The sequence below is a fragment of the Plectropomus leopardus genome, chromosome 16 (genome assembly GCF_008729295.1).
Source record: "Plectropomus leopardus isolate mb chromosome 16, YSFRI_Pleo_2.0, whole genome shotgun sequence".
Taxonomy (NCBI): Eukaryota; Metazoa; Chordata; class Actinopteri; order Perciformes; family Serranidae; genus Plectropomus; species Plectropomus leopardus.
Genome location: NC_056478.1, coordinates 1,239,687 through 1,262,060, shown reverse-complemented (window position 1 = coordinate 1,262,060; position 22,374 = coordinate 1,239,687). Strand labels below are relative to the sequence as shown.

The window sequence follows — 22,374 nt, the reverse complement described above, 5'->3', positions numbered from 1 at the left end:
AATACGAGCAGGGAAAAAAAAGTAAAACACATAATGAATTATAGTAGAACTGAAAAAAAACCATCAAATTTACAAAAATGTCTAAAATTGTTTCAAATACTGAAAAAGATTATTCCTGAACAGAAAAAGAAGTGTTAAACAAATAAACACTAAATAAACAAATGTAAGTGACTTTAGAAGAAATGTCAATTCTTTGAGGAAAAATTAAAAAATAAGTTTAAAAAGTATTTGTTTGTAAATAGAAAATTAAGCATTTAAAATAACATTGATTAGAATTAAAGTGCTTAAAAGTTTTATTTATTTATATCAGAATATTTAAAAAAAAAATAAACAAAATAAATATAAAAAAGGACACTTACTAAAACATTACAGATGAATAAATAATTAAATAAAAAAACTTTTTAAATATTGTCTTTAAATTATAATCGTGACGCGCGTGGGCGGTCGTTGAGCTGCCTACCGGAAACGGAAACGCGCCGTTGTTTTCTTCGCCTCTCTCGCCGCCCTCCGCCGGCCCCGGTACCGGAGCTTTCACCCAAACATGGAGCACAAACTGATCGTGGCCGTGTCCGGATTCCCGAGTCTCTACGACACGAACTCGCTGAGTTACCGGGACCTGAACATGAGAGCCGAGTCCTGGAGACAAGTCTCCGAGATCGTCGGTGTTCCCGGTAAGTTCCCGCTGATGTTCCCGCAGGATCACCGAGTCTCTCAGCGGCGGAACCAAACGGAGCGGATTCCGGTCGCAGAGGTCCGAGACCCGAACAGACATTTTTATTTGTTTATTTTTGTAAAAAAATGTCTTTTAGAAAAGATCAAAACAATAAAGAGTCCGTCTCTCAATACGCTCCGGCTGTCTGCTCCGGACAGATTGGTTCCGCCTGAAGACGTAAATCTTTAAAACACCTCAAAGATATTTGGTTTTATTTAAATGAATAAAAAAAGCTAAAAAATTTCACAAAACAGATATTCACTGTAGTTATTATTATTATTATTATTATTATTAATGTATTTATTTACTTTTTAAATTAACGTTACTCAAACGGGAGCAAAATATTAAAATACAAATAAAAGTTCTGTATTGTATTAAAAATGTGTTATTTATCTATAAACAAATTTTACTGAAAGCAGAAGCATTCATATTGCGGAAAACTCAACTGTAACTGTTTTAATATACTATTATTGTCATTATTATTATTGTTGTTATTATTATTATTATTATTATTATCACTGTCAGCGGAAAATTTGGCTGATTATATATATATTCTGCTTTTATAATCAGTTAAATCAATGATTAAGTGTTATAGTACTGATAATGCAGAATTGTTTTTTTTAAGTGTTTTATTTTCTTCTTATTATTATTATTTTAGTATTATTGTTTTTATCATTTATTCAGTCAATAGAAAATTATGTGGCAGCTATTTTTAAAATCTGTTCATTTTAAATCCAAGTACAAGTACAAGTACCTAAGTATTATCAGCAACGTTTGAGAAGTCTTTATAATGCAGAAAAAAATATTCTGAGTCTTTTAAACTATTATTAATATTATTATTATTATTTTTTTTAATTATTATTATTATTATTATTATTATTATTATTATTATTATTATTATAATATCCACAGGAAATTATTTAAAAACGGAAAATTATTTAAACTATTATTACTATTATTATTGTTATAATATCAACAGAAAATTATATGGCAGCTAATTTCATAATTAATTCATTATAAATCTAAGTATCATCAGCAGTAATTTTAGCAAAATGTAGTAATGACGGATGATGCAGAGCAAAGGTGAGAAACGGTGAAAGACGACGTGCCGCAGAGTCAGAATAAACTGCGGCGCGTTGCTATGGAGACGGACGAGCGCGGCACTCAGTGCAGCCGTGTGTTTGGGTCTGTTGTTCTGCTGACTATAAGAAAAAAATATAAAAAATCAAATGTTGAATTTGTTGTTTTCCTCTCCGTGTCTCCACCAGAGTCCGAGTGCAGGAGGAAGTGGAAGACGCTGCGGGACCAGCACCGCCGGGAGCGGCAGCGGGAGAAAGAGCGGCGCGAGAGCGGCATCGGCCTCTTTAACTACCGGCCGTGGAGGTACTCGGCCATCCTGTCCTTCCTGAACCCGTTCATCGACGCCAGAGCCGCGGGCACCAACGGCTGGGCCCTGGACCCGCAGCCCTCGCAGCTCCACGCGTCCGAAATGGGCTGCAGCACGACCACCACCGAGACCCGGAGCGACGACGACGACAGCTACGGTGCGTAGACGACGAAAATTCGCAGTGAGGAGCAGGTGTTTTTTAGGGCTGCAAATGATGATGATTGTCTCAATTATCAGCCGCCTGTTTAGTCTTTAACCCTTAAACATCTGACTGAGGTGATTTCTGTCAAAGGCATCATGTGTACTCGCCAGCAAAGTCAACCTGGAAATGTCTAGTACCCGAAAGTTTTATGTCATAAATGTGAAAGTTTGGATTTGCATCCATCTGTCCATTTTCGTCCGCTTACCCGAGGCTGGCGAGCGGGGACAACAGGTGAAGCAGAGCACTCCAGACATCCCTGTCCCCCCCGCAACGCTTTCCAGCTCCTCCTGGAGGACCCCAAGGCGTTTCCAGGCCAGATGAGATATGTAATCCCTCCAGCGTGTTCTCGGTCTGCCCCGGGGCAAATCACATCATCCTGATCAGATGTCCGAACCACCTCAACCGGCCCCCCTTTCGACGTGAAGGAGCAGCGGCTCTACTCCGAACTCCTCGCGGATGTCCGAGCCCAGCCACCTTCTGGAGGAAGCTCACCTGGGCCGCTTGTATCCACGATCTCATTTTTTCGGTCAGTACCGAGAGCTCAGGACCGTAGGTGAGGGTTGGAACATAGATGGATCGGTAAATCGAGAGCTTCGCCTTCCAGCTTAACTATTTCTTCACCGCGACAGCCCGATGCAACTCCCGCATCACTGCGGACGCCGCACCAAACCGCCCGTCCGTCTCACGTCATTTCTCTACCGTCACTCATGAACAAGACCCCGAGATACTTGAACTCCTTCGGTCCGCCGTTTTCCTGCAGAACCGCGGCCTCAGATTTGGAGCTGCTGACTCTCATCCCGACTGCTTCACGCTCGGCTGCAAACCGCCCCTGTGCATGCTGGGAGGTCACGGTGTGATGGAGCCAACAGAACCACATCATCTGCAAAGAGGATGATGTATATAATTGTATATATCTATATATATATGCTGCGTTAATCCTCCGTGTCCCTTTAGGGGCTCTGTAGAGGCTTGCAGACTCTGCTGTGGGTTGAAAATAAAACGTGATTGTTTTTTTTCTGTGTTTGCAGACATCTCTGTAGTCGACGCCACGACGACGTCCTCAGAGTTCGTGCAGAGGAAGCGTTCGGCTTCAGCCGGCCTGGATGCCGTCAGATTCAAAGAACCAAAGATGGAGATGAACTCAGAAACTGCCGCCAGAGACGACTGCGTCCAAATCCACCAGCACGACAACATGAAGGAACTGTTTGAGATGATGATGCAGTCGGTCACGTCTCTCGCCGCGTCTTTAGCCTCCTCGCACTCGTCCTCGCAGCCCTCGGAGCAGCTGATGCCTCCCGCGGCGCAGCTGGACCTGCATCACCTCCAGACCGCCCGCGGCGTGCTGCAGTCCTCCAGGCAGAAGACGGAGGAGCAGGAGGTCGAGCTGCTGGACCAGAGCGACGGAGAGGAGGAGTGTGCGCCCGCTGCGTCTCCCAGGCCGAGCCGGGCCAAGAGGAGGAGCGGCGACGGTCTGCTGGAGGAGTTCCTGCGGAGGATGGAGGCCAGGGAGGCGCAGAGGGACCGGGAGCAGAGAGACGACGTCACGCTGTTCCTGCTGAGCCTGGCTCCGGCCCTGAGGAGACTCCCCGCGGAGAAACAGTCCTGGATCCGGACCAAGATCCAGCAGTTTGTGCATGAGGCCGAGTTCGGTGCAGCGAGTTTTCAGTGATCCCCCAAATATTTTACATTTTTATAAACACTGAAAGGATCCCATATTTACGGACTTTAACAATCATTAACGTGCTTATTGAGTTCTTTTTTTATGATGCGTTGACTGAACTTTTCCTCTTTTCCGATGTTTTGTTCTGTTTTTAATAAAAATTATTCTCGTGAAAGTATTTTTTATTCTATTGAATTTTTGTTTGAAGGTGTCGACTGATTTGGATTTTTCAGAGCCGATACAGATTATTAGTATTTAATTATGAGACAGATAACCGATATTTGGAAAAAAAATTAGATCATCTTTCTGTCAGTATTTAAACTTTGGAATAAAAAAAACTCCAACATAAATTTGTTTAAATGCTTTTGACAAATGTTTAATCAAAACCGAGATATGTCTGTTTTAAGGCAAAACAGTGAAATACATTGAGATATATGAAATATATTTTGTCATATTATAATCTAATAATATCTGTCATTCTGAATAATGATTACTTTGGTGTCAATACTTCAGTGGTTTTACTTAAATAAGGATTTTTCTTTGTAAAAGAGTATTTCTACACTGTAATTCTGCTGCTTTCATCCACCTCCCCCCTCTGATCACCGGCAGTCCTGCAGATCACTCATCACGGATCAATATCTGAGTTCAGGACACGAACACAAGAAGTTTTAGTTAATAACACAATATTTACTCGCTAACATCATTGTTTCCCCCGAACTTCCGTGGATCATTCAACACATGGATTATATATATTCCAGATTTTCATCAGAAAAGTTAACATAATATTAATAATATAAACAATAATAATAATAACATATAATAAACATTCAAATAATGAATAAAGGATTAAGTTAGCATTTAAAAAATTATAATAATAATAAATAAAAAATAAAATGCTGAGGAAATAAAGAAACATAACAGCAATAAAAATAAAAAACCTCCAGGATCTGCTTAAAGTTGGAATTAAACTGAAATGTTTAAATAATCTAAAAGGTTTTGGCCATTTAAAATGGATGAGTTTTAAATTTTTATTGTTGTCAAAAACATTTTAAAAACTGAAAAATTAAAAAATAATAATCAAATTGATTACATACTTTTCATCAGCCAACAAATTGGGATTAAAAAGAACATGTTAGCACTTTTATTAATGTGACAATAATATATAATATATATAAAATGAAAAAGTTTTTTTTAAAAATCACAAAAAAAAAAAATAATTATCAAATTTATTGCATATCTGTCATTGCTGACAAATTGGGATTAAAAAACAAAAGAAAACACAAATAACCCTATACCATAGCTACTTTTGTTAGTTAAAAATGATTTGAAAGGTACCTTTGAATTTTTTATATATTATTTTTTATATTTTTTTTAATATGATATATATATCATTTAATTGAATTTAATTTAATAATTATTTAATAATTATTAATTATTTAATAAAATTTAATAATTCTCGTGTTGATATTCAGGAAAAACAGCGACATCTACCGACCATTTATGTGTATTACAACCAAAGCGGCTCATCCGGGTACTGCGGTCAGCTGATGAAAACACGGAAGCAGCGGCTGCTGGTGAAGTTGCTGCACCGTGAGGAGGAGAGCTGACAGAAACATGTTTTTATAAATTTATGAACCGGGTTTTGGTTGTTTTAATCGTTTCGACGCATCGGTAAAGTCTGAAGCTGGTTGTAAGTACCGGGACACGTTATTAACGGTCATTAAACGGCTGTTTCTGTCCGCTTTTAATGTTTTAAACGGTGCTACATGCTAACTTTAGCCTCCATAGAAGATGTAAAATATCGTAAAGAGATCTAAATTCATCGGTTAATTCACATATAAACTATGGTGAAAGAAGTATTACTATGTTTTCCTTCAATAAAAGCAGTAAAACCACAGTAACGCGGGAAATAGTCTGCCCTGCATTTAATTTTTATTTATTTATTCAACTAAAAGACAACACATGATATAATACAGAGATTTTCACAGTAAATGTACACATTTATCAGTCAGCATAATTACTGCAAATTGTTTACAAACAAAAAAAATTAACAAAAGACCCTAACTTTTTTATAAATACATTTCTAAGGCTATTTTTTTGTGTGATTTATGATAAATATATTACCAAGTTGGCCATTGCATTTTTTTGTTTTTGAAAGAAATCACACCAGTTTTCTCCTGTTTAAGATTTAACTGTTTGTGAAAATGCGTCTGAAAACAGAAGAAAACTGATGTCGCTCCAGGTTTCAAAGGGTTAATCAAATGAAACCTAATCAAACCAAAATAGACCAAATCACAGGCTGAGGTATTATTATTGGGGCCGATATTTGGCATTTTGCAGATTATTTGTATTGACATTTTATTTTAATGATCGCTGATAAAATTAATTAAAAAGTAAAAAGTGCAAAGAAAGTTTCAACATGGGAGGAACTTTTACTTTGTAAAACCTCAGAGAGCTACTTCTGTATTTCATTTTTTTAAAATTAAATTTTCACTCTCTCGTTTGTGTGACACGACACGTAAGTTTACACACCGTAATAAACTGAATTTTCTGCTATTTGGGCGAATGTGTTTTGTTCGTATTTTTTCTCTTTGAGTGGGGTTTTACTGTGTTGGCTTATTTGTTATTTTAAATGTATTAATTGTTTGCCCAAAATTAGAAAAAAACCTGAAGTACAGGATCTTTAATTTCTGTATGCTGTCATAGTTTGCACTTCCTTTAATAAAGAATGTTTTAAAAAATAAAAATAAATAAATATACATATTTTTACTTGGATTTATGTTAAAAAAAGTTGCAGAGAACTTGCTGTATTTGATATTGAAAGTTTTGATTAAACGTTTTTAACCCTTTAACACCTGGATCAGTTTTCTTGTTCAGAAGCCTTTGACAATAATTTCAACCTCAGAAATCTGAGAAAACCGGTTTGATGTTTTTTAAAAACTAGAGAAAAAAAAAAAACATGAGCAACAGGAAATTCTCTGTAAACTGAAAAAAAAGTAAAAAGTGACAAGGAGACTATCTTAAAATAAGATGGGGATTACTAGATATTATCTAAAAATGAAGGGAAAATGTCCAAAAAAATCATTCTGTTAACCTTTAAAACTTCAGCAAATCAGCTTTGAAAAAAAACCCAAAAACACGAGATGAAGGCAATGAGCAAAAAAAGAAGAAATGACCCCAAAACTTGAAAGAAATTAGTAAAATAAAACATGAAAATTAGTGAAAAAAGCAAAACAAAGAAATTACCTTCCAAAAAGTTCTTAAAATTATAATAATTCTGTGACATAATTTTATTCTTAAAATTATAGTGTTTCCCTAGCTTTTCTTTTTTCTTTCTAGATAATCTCCCTCGCTTTTTTAAAAATAACTTGATAAATCTACGAATTTCTTGCAGTTTTTAACAGGTTGCTCTTTGCCTTTTTTCCATGTTGTCAAAAGAAATCAGTTCGCTGAGGGTTCAAAGATTTAAATATTTGTGAAAGGCAACACAGGAACAGTGATGTTGCTCCAGGTTTCAAAGGGGTTAAACAAAGTTTTGTGTTGGAGTTTTTTATATTTTAAGAAATATTTTAATTTTAATTGTAAATGCATATCGGTTCTGAATATCGGTCTCATTAGCTGCTAATAATCAGTCAGTCGACCCCTAAGAAAGAGGCATTAAAGCAAAACAAAGGGTTAAAGCGTCACACCCTCAGACTTCATTTCACAGCCTTCAGGATTTTATTGTCTTATTTTATTTTCACTAACGCCCTCCTTGTGTTTCCAGCAGGGAGCCCAGCTGGGCTGCAGGAAGCTGCTGACGATGGCGAAGGCGTTTCGCTGTCCGGCCCGTCACGGTTACGCTGTGGAGGCGTCCCCGTTCCTCCGCGGCAGAGTGGCCTGCGCTGCCTCGCAGTACTACGGCATCGCTGGTCAGTACGCTGCAGTTATGAAAGATGGCTGACACAGTGATGAATGAAAGAGGAAAATCTAAATAAATGACAAAACACTCAGATTTTCAGTTTAATCTCAGTCCAAAATTCAGTCTGCTTCTCAGATCTAAATGTAATTATCTTTAACTCCATGCTGATTTTTGATTTAATTTGTCACCTGAATCTGTGAGATCTTGAGATTGAGATTGAGATCTGTGAGTTTGGAAAAATATTGAACATTTTTTGATGAGCGTTGTTTTTATTTTTTCATAAGGAAGCTGGTTAAAAAAATTCAATAACTCATGAAGAAACGGTGGGGGAAAAAAAGAGATTTTTATTCTTCTTCTTTTCGAACATCCAATCCAAGTCAATATGTGTTTATTTCTTTTGCTTTATGTTTTTAATTGTCTGTAAATATTATTATTTATTTGTCTGTCTGATTTGTATAATTTCTCTCTTTCCTTTATCACATTTGAGAAAAAGGTAGAAATATAACAATACATACATGTTTTTTTAATTTTTCATATACAGCAAATATATAATTCCCAACCCACTACCCCACCCCCAAAATCCTGGTGCATCCTGTCCTCAAGGAAAAAAAAAGAAAATAATTATAATAATAGTGATAGTCATTAAAAAAACAAACAAACTTAAAAATAAATAAATAATGGTAGTCATTAAAAATCACAAACAAACTAAGATAAATAAATAAATGATAACGGTAGTAATGAAAAAATCACAAACTAAAATAAATAAATAAATAAATAATTTAGTCTTTAAAAACATAAACAAACTAAAATAAAAATAAATAAATAAATGATAATGGTAGTAATGAAAAAATCACAAGCTAAAAAAAAATAATTTAGTCATAAAAAAACACAGACAAACTAAAAACAAAAAGCAAATAAAAACAAACAAAAGGGAGCACTGGATTTAGTTTCTGGCTTTAAGTTCAGAGAGTGAAATGAAGACGTTGATGACGAGCTGCATATAACTGCATGTCGTCAATATTTCCCCCTCACTTTTCAGGAAGGGATTTTAGTGTGTTGAGATGTAACGTAAAAATATGACGTATGATAAAATGTGACATATGTTAAAATATGACGTATGATAAAATGTGACGTATGTTAAAATGTGACGTGCATGTTTGCAGGTTGCGGCAGCCTGCTGGTCCTGGATGAGACGGACGGAGACGGGCGTCACTCTGGTGAGAAGGTAAAAGTTTCTTCCTTTTCTTCTTCTTCTTTCTTAATTTCAGTTGCTTTATGTCTGAATTTAATTCTCTTTGTGCCTCCATTTGTTGTTTTTAATTTAATATTTCTTGATCTTTTTATTCTGACCTCTTCAGTTATTTTTCATTTGGCTTTTTTCACCTGGTTTTATCTTTAAAGGGAAAGTTCATCCTGAAATCAAAAATACATCATGTTTCCGTGTACCTGTAGAGATAGTGTGTGTTGCCGAGTGTTGGAGATATCCGCCCAAAAATAATAATGTATAAAAACGAATGTTGCTGCAGATGATTGACATATCTCAGGCTGTCATCATTATCATCAAAAAAAAATCTACTTAGCTCATGATATATTGGAAATTTAGTGTGCTTTTTTTCATCTAAAAACATGGTGGCATCATGAAAAAAAAACCCTGGCATTTAAAGGGTAAAATTCAGAAAAATAAAGAATATTTAAATATTATGATTAGTACTGACGCTGGTTAAAAATTGAGTTCAATGCAAGTAGAAAATCTAAATAAAAGAGGAAGTCTAAAAAATGTAACGACATACAAAATCCCTTCAAAGAAAAAAAAAATCTGTCCTAAAAAATGAAAAGAAAAAAGCATCTGTCAACCAAAAATCACATTTTGTTTCATATTTGGAACAAATGAATGAACTCTGTAACACCTTGCAGGCCTGATTGAAAAGATCACTCCTGAACGGTTCATAGTTTTTTTTCTTTTTTCATGAAAAAAGAACATTTTTCCTAAAATACTGAGCGATCTGTGACAGGCATGAATATCTCTGAATGCTTAATGCAAAATGCCAATAAAAAGTAACTTACATAAAAAGAAAGTAGATTAAATCAGTTAATCAGTTAAATCATATTAATTATACATAAATATGATTTAGTACTTTCTTTTAAAAAAAAGTATAATACTTTTTAAAGCTTGATTTTGAAGAGAGCGCGTTCTGTGTGCAGAGCGGTTCGAGTGTGTGTGATATTAAAACAGACCCGAAGGGTTAAGGGTCATTTTAACTGATAATAAAAGTCATATCATGTGATTGTGCAAACTGTGATTCCCCAAAATCTGCTTAAACAGTTAATGAAAATCTGGTTCTGTGAAGAATTTTATTTAGACTTTAATGGCCTTTCAGTTTAATTCATTCTCCGTATCTGTGAGTCAGAGAGATAATACAGGTGTCTGTGTGTGTGTGTGTCTGTGTGTGTGTGTGTGTCTGTGTGTGTGTGTCTGTCTGTGTGTCTGTGTGTCTGTGTGTCTGTGTGTGTGTGTGTGTGTGTGTGTGTGTGTCTGTGTCAGCTGGGAGTGGGGTGACGGCCTGTTCGATGTGGCGTGGAGCGAAGCCAACGAGCACGTCATGGTGGCCGGGGGCGGGGACGGCAGCCTGCAGCTGTGGGACACAGCCAATCACAGCGCTCCGCTCAGAGTGGCCAAAGAACACACACACAAGAGGTGAGACGCACACACCGAAAATAAAACTGAGCTGCTTATAAAGAAAAGTTAAGACTTCACTGATCCTTCAGCGGAGAATTCACTTACAGCGACTCACAGACAGGAAAGGGTTAAATCAAAATAAACAAAAAAATGAAATACTCAAAGAGTGATAGAAAAATGATGTAAAAATACTTCTATTCACAGTAAGAATAAAGGCTATATACACTTCTGTGTACTGTCCCACAGATTACACAGAATAACTGCACTCAGAAAAACTGCAGTACACACAGTGTGTGTAGAAGTATTCTAAGTAAGAAGTGAAAATAAATATGGAATAATAATAATAATAATAATAATAATAATAATAATAATGATAATGATAATTATATATATAATCTAAATAAATAAATAGTATAAATAAATACATAAACATGATAATAATAATAAATAATGATAAACTAAATAATACAACTAAATAAATTAATAAACAAATAAGTAACTAAATAAATATAATAATAATAATAATTATTATTATTATTGAATAATAATTAAATAAATAATTAATAAATATAATAATAGCAATAATAATATTTATTATAATTGAATTGCATGAAATAATTGAAAAGTGTTTAAAAAAAAATAATAGTTGCTGTGTTTGTGTGTGTGTGTGTGTGTGTATGTATGTGTGTATGTGTGTGTGTGTGTATGTGTGTATGTGTGTGTGTGTGTGTGTGTGTGTGTGTGTGTGTGTGTGTGTGTGTGTATGTGTGTGTATGTGTGTGTGTGTGTATGTGTATGTGTGTGTGTGTCTGTGTCTGTGTGTGTGTGTGTGTGTGTATGTGTGTGTGTGTGTGTCTGTGTGTGTGTGTCTGTGTGTGTGTGTGTGTCTGTGTCTGTGTGTGTGTGTGTGTGTGTGTGTCTGTGTCTGTGTCTGTGTGTGTCTGTGTGTGTGTGTGTGTGTGTGTGTATGTGTGTGTGTGTGTGTCTGTGTCTGTGTTGTGTGTGTGTGTGTGTGTGTGTGTGTGTGTGTGTGTGTGTGTGTGTGTGTGTCTGTGTCTGTGTCTGTGTCTGTGTGTGTGTGTGTGTCTGTGTCTGTCTGTGTCTGTGTGTGTGTGTGTGTGTGTGTGTGTGTGTGTGTGTGTAGGTGTATGCCGTGGACTGGAGTCAGACTCGAGGGGAGAACTTGATTGTTTCGGGTTCGTGGGATCAAACCGCTAAAGTCGTGGTTCTGTTTTTCTTCATATTTATTGTTTCTTTTGTCTTCCTCTCTTCTGACGGCGCCGTGTTTTTATTTTTGTGTGTTTTTCGACCCTCCAGTGGGACCCCGCTCTCAGCCGGCCGCTGACCACGCTCAGGGGTCACGAGGGGGTCATCTACAGCACAATTTGGTCGCCTCACATCCCAGGATGCTTTGCTTCAGCCTCAGGTGAGCCGTCACACAGCACGAAGTTTTACAGAAAGAAAGAATAAAAATGACAAATGAACAAAGTCAGGAATAAAAAGACAAAGCAACAAACAAAATCTAATCATTTTTGGACATTTTGGTCACGTAATTTAATTTCCCGTTGAGCATTATTATTAAAATAGGTGTAAAAAACAGTCACATTAAATTCCACGGCTGCATTATTTTCCTGTTTTGATACAGAAGATGCAAACAGAGCTTAGACAGCTGCAGCCTGATGAGTCTGATCGTGTTTAAATTGAACTCCTGTCTCGATGAAGTCGTGCTGCTCTGGTTCAGTGAGACTGTGTTGACGTCGTGTGGTCACAAGGTGGCGCTGTGGCCGTGTTTTTGAGCTCCGCTGTGTCTCGTTGTCACTTCATGCTGTTGGGATGTTGAACTTTGCTTCAGTTTGTTTAAATTCAGTCAGTGACGTTAAAATTTGGACTCAGAGTCACAAAGGAAACAGCGTTTTGATGGCGTGTTGCTTCTGAGGTTTTCTGTATTTGAGGTTTAAAGAGGATGTTGAGTCGAACTTTTAAGTTTTCTTTAGTCTGATCTGGAGCTCACCGTCTCTTTTTTCAGTGTTTTTTTGTAAAGAATTGAGGTTTTTCGCAGGTGAGCTGCAGTACGATGCAGGTCAGCGTGTTTTTTGTGAGAAACTGCAGTTTTTGGCACTTCTGCATCCTTTAGTCTCGGGATTTCTTCCTCTTTGTTGTTTATATTAATGTGAAAATGCGTTTGATGAGTAAATTCCCTCATTGTCAACACTCAGAGTGAACTGAGGTCATTTGGGACAAATAAGGTTGAACATCTGTGGCTCTTTCAGTAATAACAGCCGGTCACTGACACGTTATTGCACTGTTGCTTTAAATGTGTTTCACATAAAACGATATTTTTCATTGGTCTGTGAAAACGAGGACGAGGACACAGCATGAGTCAAAGAGCCGCTGCTGCAAGAATGTGCCTTTTTGGAAATAAGAGTCCTGCAACAAAAAAATAAGATCACAACAACAAAACTGTTTGTAAGTTGTTGCATTTTATCAACTGATGAACTTAAAATCAGATATTTCACAACAGACTGTTTATGAAATTGGTTTTGACTGAGTCCATGACACATTCAGATAAAATGGGACATTTTTCTAAAGTGAAACCAGCATGTTTTTCAGTACCAGGTGCCATAAAATTATGAGCTATGCTATTGTGTGGCACCCTGAAAAATACAAATATTATTCGTATTTTTGTCACTTAAAAAGTATTAACATATGTACAATATAGCATCAAGAAAACAGACAAAAAAAAACAAAAAAAGGGAAATTATGGCAGAAGAATTACACAATATTTTTAAATAAACAGTCACAAGTCAGATTATGATTAAATGAATTTAAGACTGAACTGATAAATGGATAAAAAAAACACAGAAACACGACTGTCCCGTTCGACCTGAACAAATCATCAGAGTACCGTGTTTTTTTTTAAATGTGTTTGAAGTTTCTAAAAAAATTTTTAAAAAAAACAAACAACCAGAACAAGTTATTAAACTAACACTTCGACTAATCTGCAGAGTTTCAGGTGGTTTTCAGGTTAAGGCATTAAAAGGCCTTTATTATCGAAAAGATCAACACAGAATAATCATTAATAATGTTAACGAAATGTTTAGGGAACTTTATTATTTTACTGAAATATTGAAGTTATGTGAAGGAAGTGGTCAGTTTTATATTTGTATTTTTTATTTATCTTCATGCACATCCCGAAAATAATAATGATGACAACAAGAATAATGGTGATGTGATGTAAATTAAGCCAAACCGGGATATTTCGGGGGTGATACACCTTTAAGAAGCAGGTGTAGTGGGCGTTAACCGTTAACATGTGACAGTGACGTACGTGTGGGCGTAACTTGCGGCGTCCTGCAGGCCGCAGACAGATACTATTTCCAAAACGCCGTTGTCGAGTGGTCGAAAGGCCAAAGTGCAACAGAAGTTTAACATTTCATGCAAAAAGCCGTTGTCTTAAAGTCTGTTCAAACGTGTCACAAGAGGAGAGAAATCCTGCGCTCCCTGAGTTTAACCCTTTTCACACCAGACCAGAAAAAAGTCTTAAAGGTGAGAGTAAAGAAACGGGATCAGTCCTGCTGGTGGCTCCGCTGCCGCTCCTCCTCTCACTCTGTCGAGGAGGCGAGTTTTTGGAAATGAGCTTCATTCAGAAGACAATTAATCCATCAGTTTGGACCCGGAGGGCGAGCTGGATTATCTTATCCGTTTGTGTGGGAGCGAGCGCGCTAACGTTATCAGAGGGGTGGAGCCGCGCGGCTGGCGGAGGCCGCGTTTGGTCAGCTCACATCGCAGACCGGCTGGAGTCAAAGCGACGAGCAGCAGCCGTCTGCAGCTCAGGATCCGTCTGTGAGGCTCTCAAACGAGTTGGCTAATGAGTTTTGGTTAATTGGTTTGTGAGAGCGAGCGAGCGGAAATCTCAGATGAGATTTAATAACCAGGGAGACGAGAAGCTCCCGCTGCTCCGGAGATTCGACCCTGTGACCTTTCCGGTTTCATTTTCATATTAAAGACTCTGCAGGTTTAAAACGCGTTAACCTTCATGTAGGTCCGTGTTTCCTCTGCGTTTATATCGTTAAACCTTTAAAACCTGGACGACAGTTTTCTGTGCTGCATTCAGATGCCTTTCAGTATTTACATCTTTCACCCCCAAAAAAATAGTTTAATTTCTTTCAAAAACAAATTATAATAATAAAGGCAACTTAGCAATAAATGACCTGCAAATTGCAAGATATTAGTAGATTTAGAAAATTATATTTTTTGAAAAGCTTAAGGGAAAATGTACAGTCAATTACGTTTATAATTATCATAATTATTTGTTTAACATTATCTTACAGAATTATTATTATTTTCTCAAGCATCTTTTTCAGGGAATTTTCTTGTTTTTTCTTTGAAGTTTACATTTTTGGTTATTTTTATTTAATAAGTAATTTAGTGATATTCGTTGGGTCATTTCTTCTGAAGTTTTTATCTTCATCAGTTCTGGCTGCTGTAAAACTGGTTTTAAAGAAGTGATAAGTGATGTTAAACGTCTTAAAAGCTTAAATCTCACTAAACTGAGTAAACTGTTGCAGAATCAGTCTGAACAAACAAACACAACAAAATAAAAAAAGTGTGATCTCAGGACGCGCGTGATTTAAACAAAGATTTATTTGGAATAAAAGATAAATTTCATATCCAGAGGTCAAGTCGCTGAGTTTCAGAGCGGTGACGGTCAGCTGATTAGATCAGATAAACGGTCAGCGGAGCTCTGCAGCTCTGCTAAACCGTTTATCCCCAACTCTGAGCTCCACCATCAAAACCATCAAAACCAATCAAACCAATAAAAGCAGCACTGCCGACTGACTGCTGACCTCCGCGCTCACAACCTGCCAACACACGCACACGCACGCACACGCACACGCGCGCATGCACACACACACACTGTCTAACTGTTAGTGTAGTTTAGTTTTATTTAGCACCATGTTTCGGTTTAAACATCGAAACATGATCAGCCCTCATTCAGTCATTTAACGCTCGGGGCGTTTTGGAAACAGGCTCGGCTCTGCAGTGAATTTGGGGGCAGTGAGAGACGTCGGTGGGTAATAAGAGTTTTTCATGACATAGGTGTTTCATGTTTTTGAAAGCTGATGGGCATTGATTTTTCGGGTTGAGGGTATTTGGGGCTTAGCGATCTGATCTCAGTCGAGGGGATTTTTTTATAAACAAGCTCTTTTTTATGCATTCTGGCGCATTATTTCCATCCAAATTACACAACTAAACAGTTGAAATGTGCATCTCAAAAAGTGTTAAACATGTATTTATGTGAACAGTGTGGAATGTAACCAATGTAATCTACTCAGTTACTGTATCTAAGTACAGTTTTAAGGTCATGTACTCGAGTATTTCCATTTATGTTCGTTTGTTTGTTTGTTTGTAGGCCTGGTCAGACTAACACGCCCAGATAACACGACTGCACGTGGAGTTATTCGGTCACGTGAACACCTCAGTCAGACTTTAACTGCCGTCTGCGCGTTCTCCTCACAAACATTTAAAACACAAAACAAAGGTTTTTCCACGGTTATTGAATCTGTTCTGCCCTGAAAAACACTCAGGTATGGAGCCGTATTTCTGTTTATGTATATACTCAATTCATTATTTTCAAAAAGCTGTAAAATGAAATTATGTCAAGTTCATTAAATACGATTAGAGGTTCGTCCAAAGGAAAAAGTGGACTGAAGCATTAAAAACAAACGTGGAAACACGTTGGGTTCACGGTTCTCGGTCCTCGGGGATGACTGCACCTCCCAAACCAGACAGAATCATTTCGGTTCAGTCTGAGAGCAGTCTGTGGCGGCTCCGCTCGGCTCTCTGACCCGCAGCAGCTCTGAAACAACACGAAACAAACGACCTCCCGTCTTCATCCTCTCCGTGTCTCTGCAGCTCGCTCCCATTCAGGGCAATTACACTGGATCCGCTCCACTCGTTTATCTCTCCGTCGTTCTACTTTCTCCATTTCTTTTTGCTGTTGTCTGCTCTCTTTTAAGTTTTCGCTCCCCTCGAGGCTCAGTCGGACTTTATTCCAGCAACAACTGTCCTGAGATCTCGATGTGGAGGTCAGGGGTCGACCAAATGCATTTACCATAAAAATTTAAATCTTTGTCAATATTTAAAATTTGCAAAGTAACAAAGTCCAGAACTGTAAACATCATATACATAAGTTCACCGCAGCTTTTTTTTTAATAGGTCCTAATGTCCTAAAATTCTAAAAACGTCCTTAAATCTGAGAACTGTCCTAACATCCCAAAAATGTCAAACATCAGAGAAATGTAATAACATCCTAAAAACAAACAAAAGTCCTTAAAATTCGAGAAATGCCCCACAATCCTAAAAGTGTACTAAAATCTGAGAAACATCCTAAAATGTTGTAATGGTTATACAACATTTGTAACAGAAGTGTAACTACCATGTTGGTAATAGTTGTATAATCACGATATTACGCTCGAGGTTGAGCTTTATCGTCATTTGAGCACGTCGGTGATGCGGTCCGGACCGCGGCGCTCGCCGTTCAGGAGTTTAAAACGACAGAAGATGTTTTTTTTGTGATTTAACGTTTTGGCGCTGAGAGCTGCCGAAGAGTCGGAGACGAATGTTGGAGTTGACTCGTATTATGTCGATATCGTAATATGAGACTAGATATGGTCTCAGATTTTGGATTTTGTTAATCATTTCAGTCTCATAGGCGTTTTGTTGTGCCGGTTACATTATTGATTTTTTGTTATTTTCCAGTTTAATGTGTCTCTGAGCCTCGACTCTATCTGCCCCCAAGCAGCATCGCTGTGTGTGTGTGCTCAGTATCTGCACGAGTGTGTTTTGCCAGAGAGTAAAGTGCTTATCAGCCAGATGATACACGCACACACACACACGCACACACACACACACAGAGTTAATTATGTGTGTGTTGGTTTGTGTTTGGTCAATGATAGCAGGTAGGTGGTGTCTGGTTAAATAATTGATAGCAGGCATCCATCAGAGACAAAGGTTTACTGCCACACACACACACACACACACACACACACACACACGTACACACACACACGCACGCACGCACACACACATGTATACACACACACACACACACACACACACACACACACACACGCCTCGGGGAAGCCTCAGTACATCGTGAACTGTAACTTCTGTTTGTGTTCAGACCAAAAATGACCCGCAGACAGCGTGCAGGATTCACAGCTGTGACGTGTTCACAAAATCAACACACACTCAGAAATAAATCAAATGTAGAAATGACTCATCTAAACTGTTAAGACCAGTAACCAAAAAAACATACAGAGCTCTACGTCAGTGGTTTCCAGCGGTCTACGACTCTGTCATCCATGCGGCTCTATATCCAACTGCGAGCGTCTGTGAGCGCGTGCTGAGATTGTGCTCATTTTGACATTTTTCTTGATTTTGTGGTATTTTTTCCCTGATTTAGTGAGGTAATTTTTCCTTGATTTTGTGTTAATTTTTTCCTTGATTTTGTGTTAATTTTTCCGTGATTTTTTTTGGTAATTTTTCTTTGATTTTGCAGTCATTTTTTCCTGATTTTTGGGACATTTTTCTTTGATTCTGTGGTCATTTTTCCTTGATTTTTGTGATTCTTCCATGGCTGAGTAGGCTACATATATAAATCCTTTCCTTTTCTATCTGTTTAAATTCAGCTGACCAGTCAAAGTGCCCTCGAGCAAGGCATCAACAGATAAAATACAGACAACGAAAAAGAGTTTGACAAAATCCAAGAGAACGGAGATACTGAAAACAAAATGTTTCTTCCTGTTGCTGACACATCCACACACACATTAACGGTATCTGAGGTTTCACAGCGATAACACACACACACACACACACACACACACACACACACACACACACACACTCACACCTGAGCAGGAGGGAGTGTGTGTGCGGCCTCGGTGTTGATGGAGTGCCGAGCTGCAGGGCTGGTCGGAGCTGTAATGAGCAGACGGCAAACGATCAATAGATAAAGACAGAGAGGAGCTTCCTGTGATAACACGACTTCTTTCACATGTTGGATGTATTTACTCTCTGCGAAGTCGTTTCAGCTCCGATGAGAACAGAGAAGGTGTAACTGATGCGAGGGAGGCTGGAGTCCGCTCATTATTTGCTGTGAAGTCCACAGGTTTCTCTTCTGTACCGACATCAGTGAGCAGTTTTAATTTTCTTTTTTTCTTATAGAAAATTGTGAAAAAAATGGATCATCTTCATTTGGACAAAGTGCTCTGTTTTCTGTATTTGGCAGTCAGTAACTTTACTATGATAAATACTCTAAGTTTCAGGTCTCTATAACATAATGGGAATAAAGTTTTAAATCTGTGAAATTTGTGGGAAATCAGTCCATGCAAAGCGAAATTACAACAACTTCCTGTTTGGTGACGAATTATGTGTCACCGTGGCAACAGCGTTTCAAGTTTAGGAATACCGTGTCAGAGGAGTTAACTGCATGTAGTTCAGTTTCAATTTTTCAGTAGTTTGGAGGCCAATTTCATTAAAACCTGAAGTCAATATGGTGAAAGCTGTAGGAGAAATTCATAGAGGAACAAAACGTGGTTAAACACGAACGTTACTGCTGTTCTTTAGAGCTGAACGTCGACTTTTTGGGTTCGGATTAAGAGTGGAGACGTCGTCTTGTTTTGCACAAACCTGGAAAATGAGCGGATGAGACTGATGCAGCTGCACGGGTTGTTGTAGGTCCAAATATACCGACGCTTGAATCAGAATGTTTCCTTCATCGTGGTGAAAAAACAATGCGTCGCTCAGTTTGGCAACTTCTCTAAAACCGGAAAACGGCAAAGTGAAATGAAGAACAAAGATGTTGGGTGTTAAAGCTGGATGTACGGAGGTCTGTCTGACAGTTGAATTATGGGGTGTCATGGTGTAGTTCTGTCTCGTGGCCCGGGGACTGAGCCGGGTCCCCGTGGAGCCGCTCAGTGACCACCGGCGATCTGGAAAGGAAATCGACCTTTCACTAGTGGTTTCCCTGTAATGTGGCGCGTCTCTGTGGAGCCGCCCCGTAAACCCTCAGAGGTCTGAACTCTGAGCGAGCAGATAAAAGTGAAGCCGGGCGGAGCTGCAGAGGACTCTGCTCACTCAGAACTGTAAAGGACAGAAATAAATCTAAGCTTCCCCTGATGCTGCGAACACAGCGGCCTGCTGTGCTGTGGTGAGACACTTTGTGTCTCTGTGACCTGCGTTTGCTGAAATCTGGGCTCCTGCAGGACCCGGACTGAAGCGTCTCAGACCAGAACTGCAGAGCAAAAGACCAAAAAGCTTCAGCTTGTTGTTCAGAATCAGTAATAACGATATTAATGATTAATGATGATGATAATAATGATGATGAAATTGTTGTTTGCATTAGCCAGTTAGACACACAAACGTGAAAACAGGATCCAGGTTACGTTACCCTTTAAATCTGCTTTCAAAATGCTGTCAAAAATTCAGGTTTTGAGAGCTGAAATGACAAAGATCTGCCATGGCAGCAAAATTTTGTCCATTTTTTAGAATGGAATTTGCAGGTATTTGTTTCGATGCACTGTTGGCTCAATTTTTGACAAATCAAAAATCTGTGTAGCTGGTTTGTGTCGGACCGTCTGAAGACGCCCTGAAGCAAGTTTGGTGTCACTTGAGCAAAAAATGTAAGAGGATATAATCAGTTTTACAGATAAAAACAGTGATGGACTTCATGATATGTACCACAGTGAAGTGTCCAACATGAAAAAAGTAATTAATGCAGCCTTAATTTGTTCTTGTGGTGTTTTTTGGGGGAAATTTAAGCAAGATACACCATTTTTCATATATGATTATATTTCTTCCTCATATATTTGGGATTATCTGTGCACTCATATATACATACGTACGGATATACACACATGCACATGAAGGCGAAGTGTCTTATGAATGGACGGACAGATGGACGGATCATGATGAGATGTCCGACAGCGAGCTCGCTCTAACGTACGGTGGAGAATTGCTGCCTTATCTCGCTGTGGAGGCTTCCCCTCTGGTGGCATTTTAGCGCGCGAGGCCGCCGCCGCCGGCTTTGAGGAGGTGAAGAGCGAGGGAGAGAGAGGGACGGAGATCCGGGGAAGCAGGGGGGCAGATGGAGTCTCTTTCTCATTAGCTTATCGGGGTTTCCCATGCTCCTCTCTGCCTCTCCTCCTCACATCTTCTCGTGTTTCTCCTCCTCTTCTTCTCTCTGCTCTCATCCCTCTCTTCTCTGCATCCCGCCCCTCCAATTTGCTTCAGTGCCACTCAAGACCCCCACCTCAGGCGTCAGCAGGAGAGAGGAGTGTGTGTGCGTGTGTGCGTGCGTGCGTGCGTGCGTGCGTGCGTGTGTGTGATCTCCTCGGTGTCTTGGTGTTTTGTGGTGCCAGAGTCGCTCTCAGCTGTGCAACAAATCAGAGATTCAGTAAACAGCTAAACTTTTCTCCAGTTTTTCTCCAATCATGCGACCCTGCTGCAACAGAACAAACGATCGGCACTGAAACTCTCCGTAAACAGGAGACGAAGGCTGTTAAATGTTGAGGAAATTTGACTAGAAATGACTTGAACTGTGGAACCACTGAATCGAAATGTATTTCAAACGTGTAAAAAAGGACTGAACGTATAAACATACGGACATATCTGAAAAGGAGTACGGGAAGAAGTGCAAACTTATTAAATCCCTCTTCTCCATCAGTTAGTGAAAAATAATTGCCCCACTAAAGTGAATTTTCTTCAACTATATGAACTATATATAGCTATTAGAGCAGTCAGTCAGTTACAAAATTTAATTGCGATTAATCGCAGGATTGTGGCGAGGGGGAGGAGCTCTGTGCATCAGCTGTGTGTTTGGCTGGTGAGAGGCATCTTAGACCGGACACACTCCGGTGGAAACTCACTTCACATCGACAGTAAATGCGAATAACTTCGGTCGTGACGGCGTGACTTTGAATCTTGGTGGTTAAAGAGCTGAAATCGGGGCGTTCGCCCGGGTGTTTGTGTCGTCATCAGTGCGATTGGAGCGGGAGCGGATAAAAACACGTGTCAGCTGCAGAGTCTTTGACCCACGTGTGAACGCCGACTGAACGCATTCTCATAGCATCAAAAATGTTAGCGGACTTTATGTGCAGTTTGAATGAGAACTCGTATCTGGGACGCCTCCCAACATCCCGACAGAAATGTTTTTTGGGGTTTGTTGGATTTATCTACGGCGCCTCCAAACGCACTAAAGGACCTTCGAGCTTCTGATCTAATTCAGTCATTACCGACTGTTTCAACCTGAAGCTGTCCAGCGGTATATCATGTGATTCGACATATGCTGTCTGGCTGTTCGGCGGCGTAAAATAACGCCGTGCCCGATTCTGTCTGGCTGCGTTCTCAGCTGACGATGTCTGGTGGCGTATCATGCAAAAGGTGTCTTATTGTGTCGGGATCCTGAAAGTACTGCGAAAGCGTGGGTATTTGACAGCTGCTGAATGAGAGCGGGCCGGTGTCTCTGCCTGTGTTTGTACAAACACAAAACTGCTCCATCAGATGAGATAAAACTTTATTTATGTTGAGGATGAAAAGCAGCAGCACAAAGTTGGATGAGTGCAAATATTAAAGTCCATTCACACGTGAAGTTCATGTAAAATGATTTTGCTTATTATTTAAAATCAGTTGATTTCGGTTTGGAGTTTATTGGAACCCGATCAATGCTCGGCTGTATTTGGTCCCAAACGTTATTTGTCCTCTTTGCTTCGTGTTTCCTGTCCCTGTTGACAGAACCGAAGCTGCAGTGAGAAATAATCTCAGAATAAAAGC

The 22,374-nt window shown here is 38.9% G+C and overlaps 2 protein-coding genes across 2 annotated transcripts in view; both read left to right on the top strand.

Annotated features, from left to right (window-relative positions):
- Positions 1-503: 503 nt before the first annotated feature.
- On the top strand, positions 504-4,124 carry LOC121955739. Its single transcript, XM_042503808.1, has 3 exons — positions 504-671; positions 1,981-2,256; positions 3,330-4,124. The coding sequence occupies exons 1-3, from the start codon at positions 542-544 to the stop codon at positions 3,968-3,970; spliced, it is 1,047 nt and encodes a 348-aa protein (XP_042359742.1). The 5' UTR covers positions 504-541; the 3' UTR covers positions 3,971-4,124.
- A 3,609-nt stretch (positions 4,125-7,733) lies between these two features.
- The window catches only part of pex7 (peroxisomal biogenesis factor 7), a 51,715-nt gene continuing 37,074 nt past the window's right edge, over positions 7,734-22,374 (top strand). The window contains 6 exon segments of the mRNA XM_042503563.1: positions 7,734-7,872; positions 9,026-9,057; positions 9,059-9,087; positions 10,405-10,564; positions 11,684-11,761; positions 11,857-11,965. Of these exon segments, the coding sequence (XP_042359497.1) occupies positions 7,764-7,872; positions 9,026-9,057; positions 9,059-9,087; positions 10,405-10,564; positions 11,684-11,761; positions 11,857-11,965 (517 nt within the window). The 5' untranslated portion in view covers positions 7,734-7,763.

Coding starts and splice junctions, on each gene's coding strand:
- LOC121955739 (XM_042503808.1), top strand. CDS start 542: ATGGAGCACAAACTGATCGTGGCCGTGTCCGGATTCCCGAGTCTCTAC. Junction 672..1,980: donor CGAGATCGTCGGTGTTCCCG/GTAAGTTCCCGC, acceptor TGTCTCCACCAG/AGTCCGAGTGCAGGAGGAAG. Junction 2,257..3,329: donor CGACGACGACGACAGCTACG/GTGCGTAGACGA, acceptor CTGTGTTTGCAG/ACATCTCTGTAGTCGACGCC.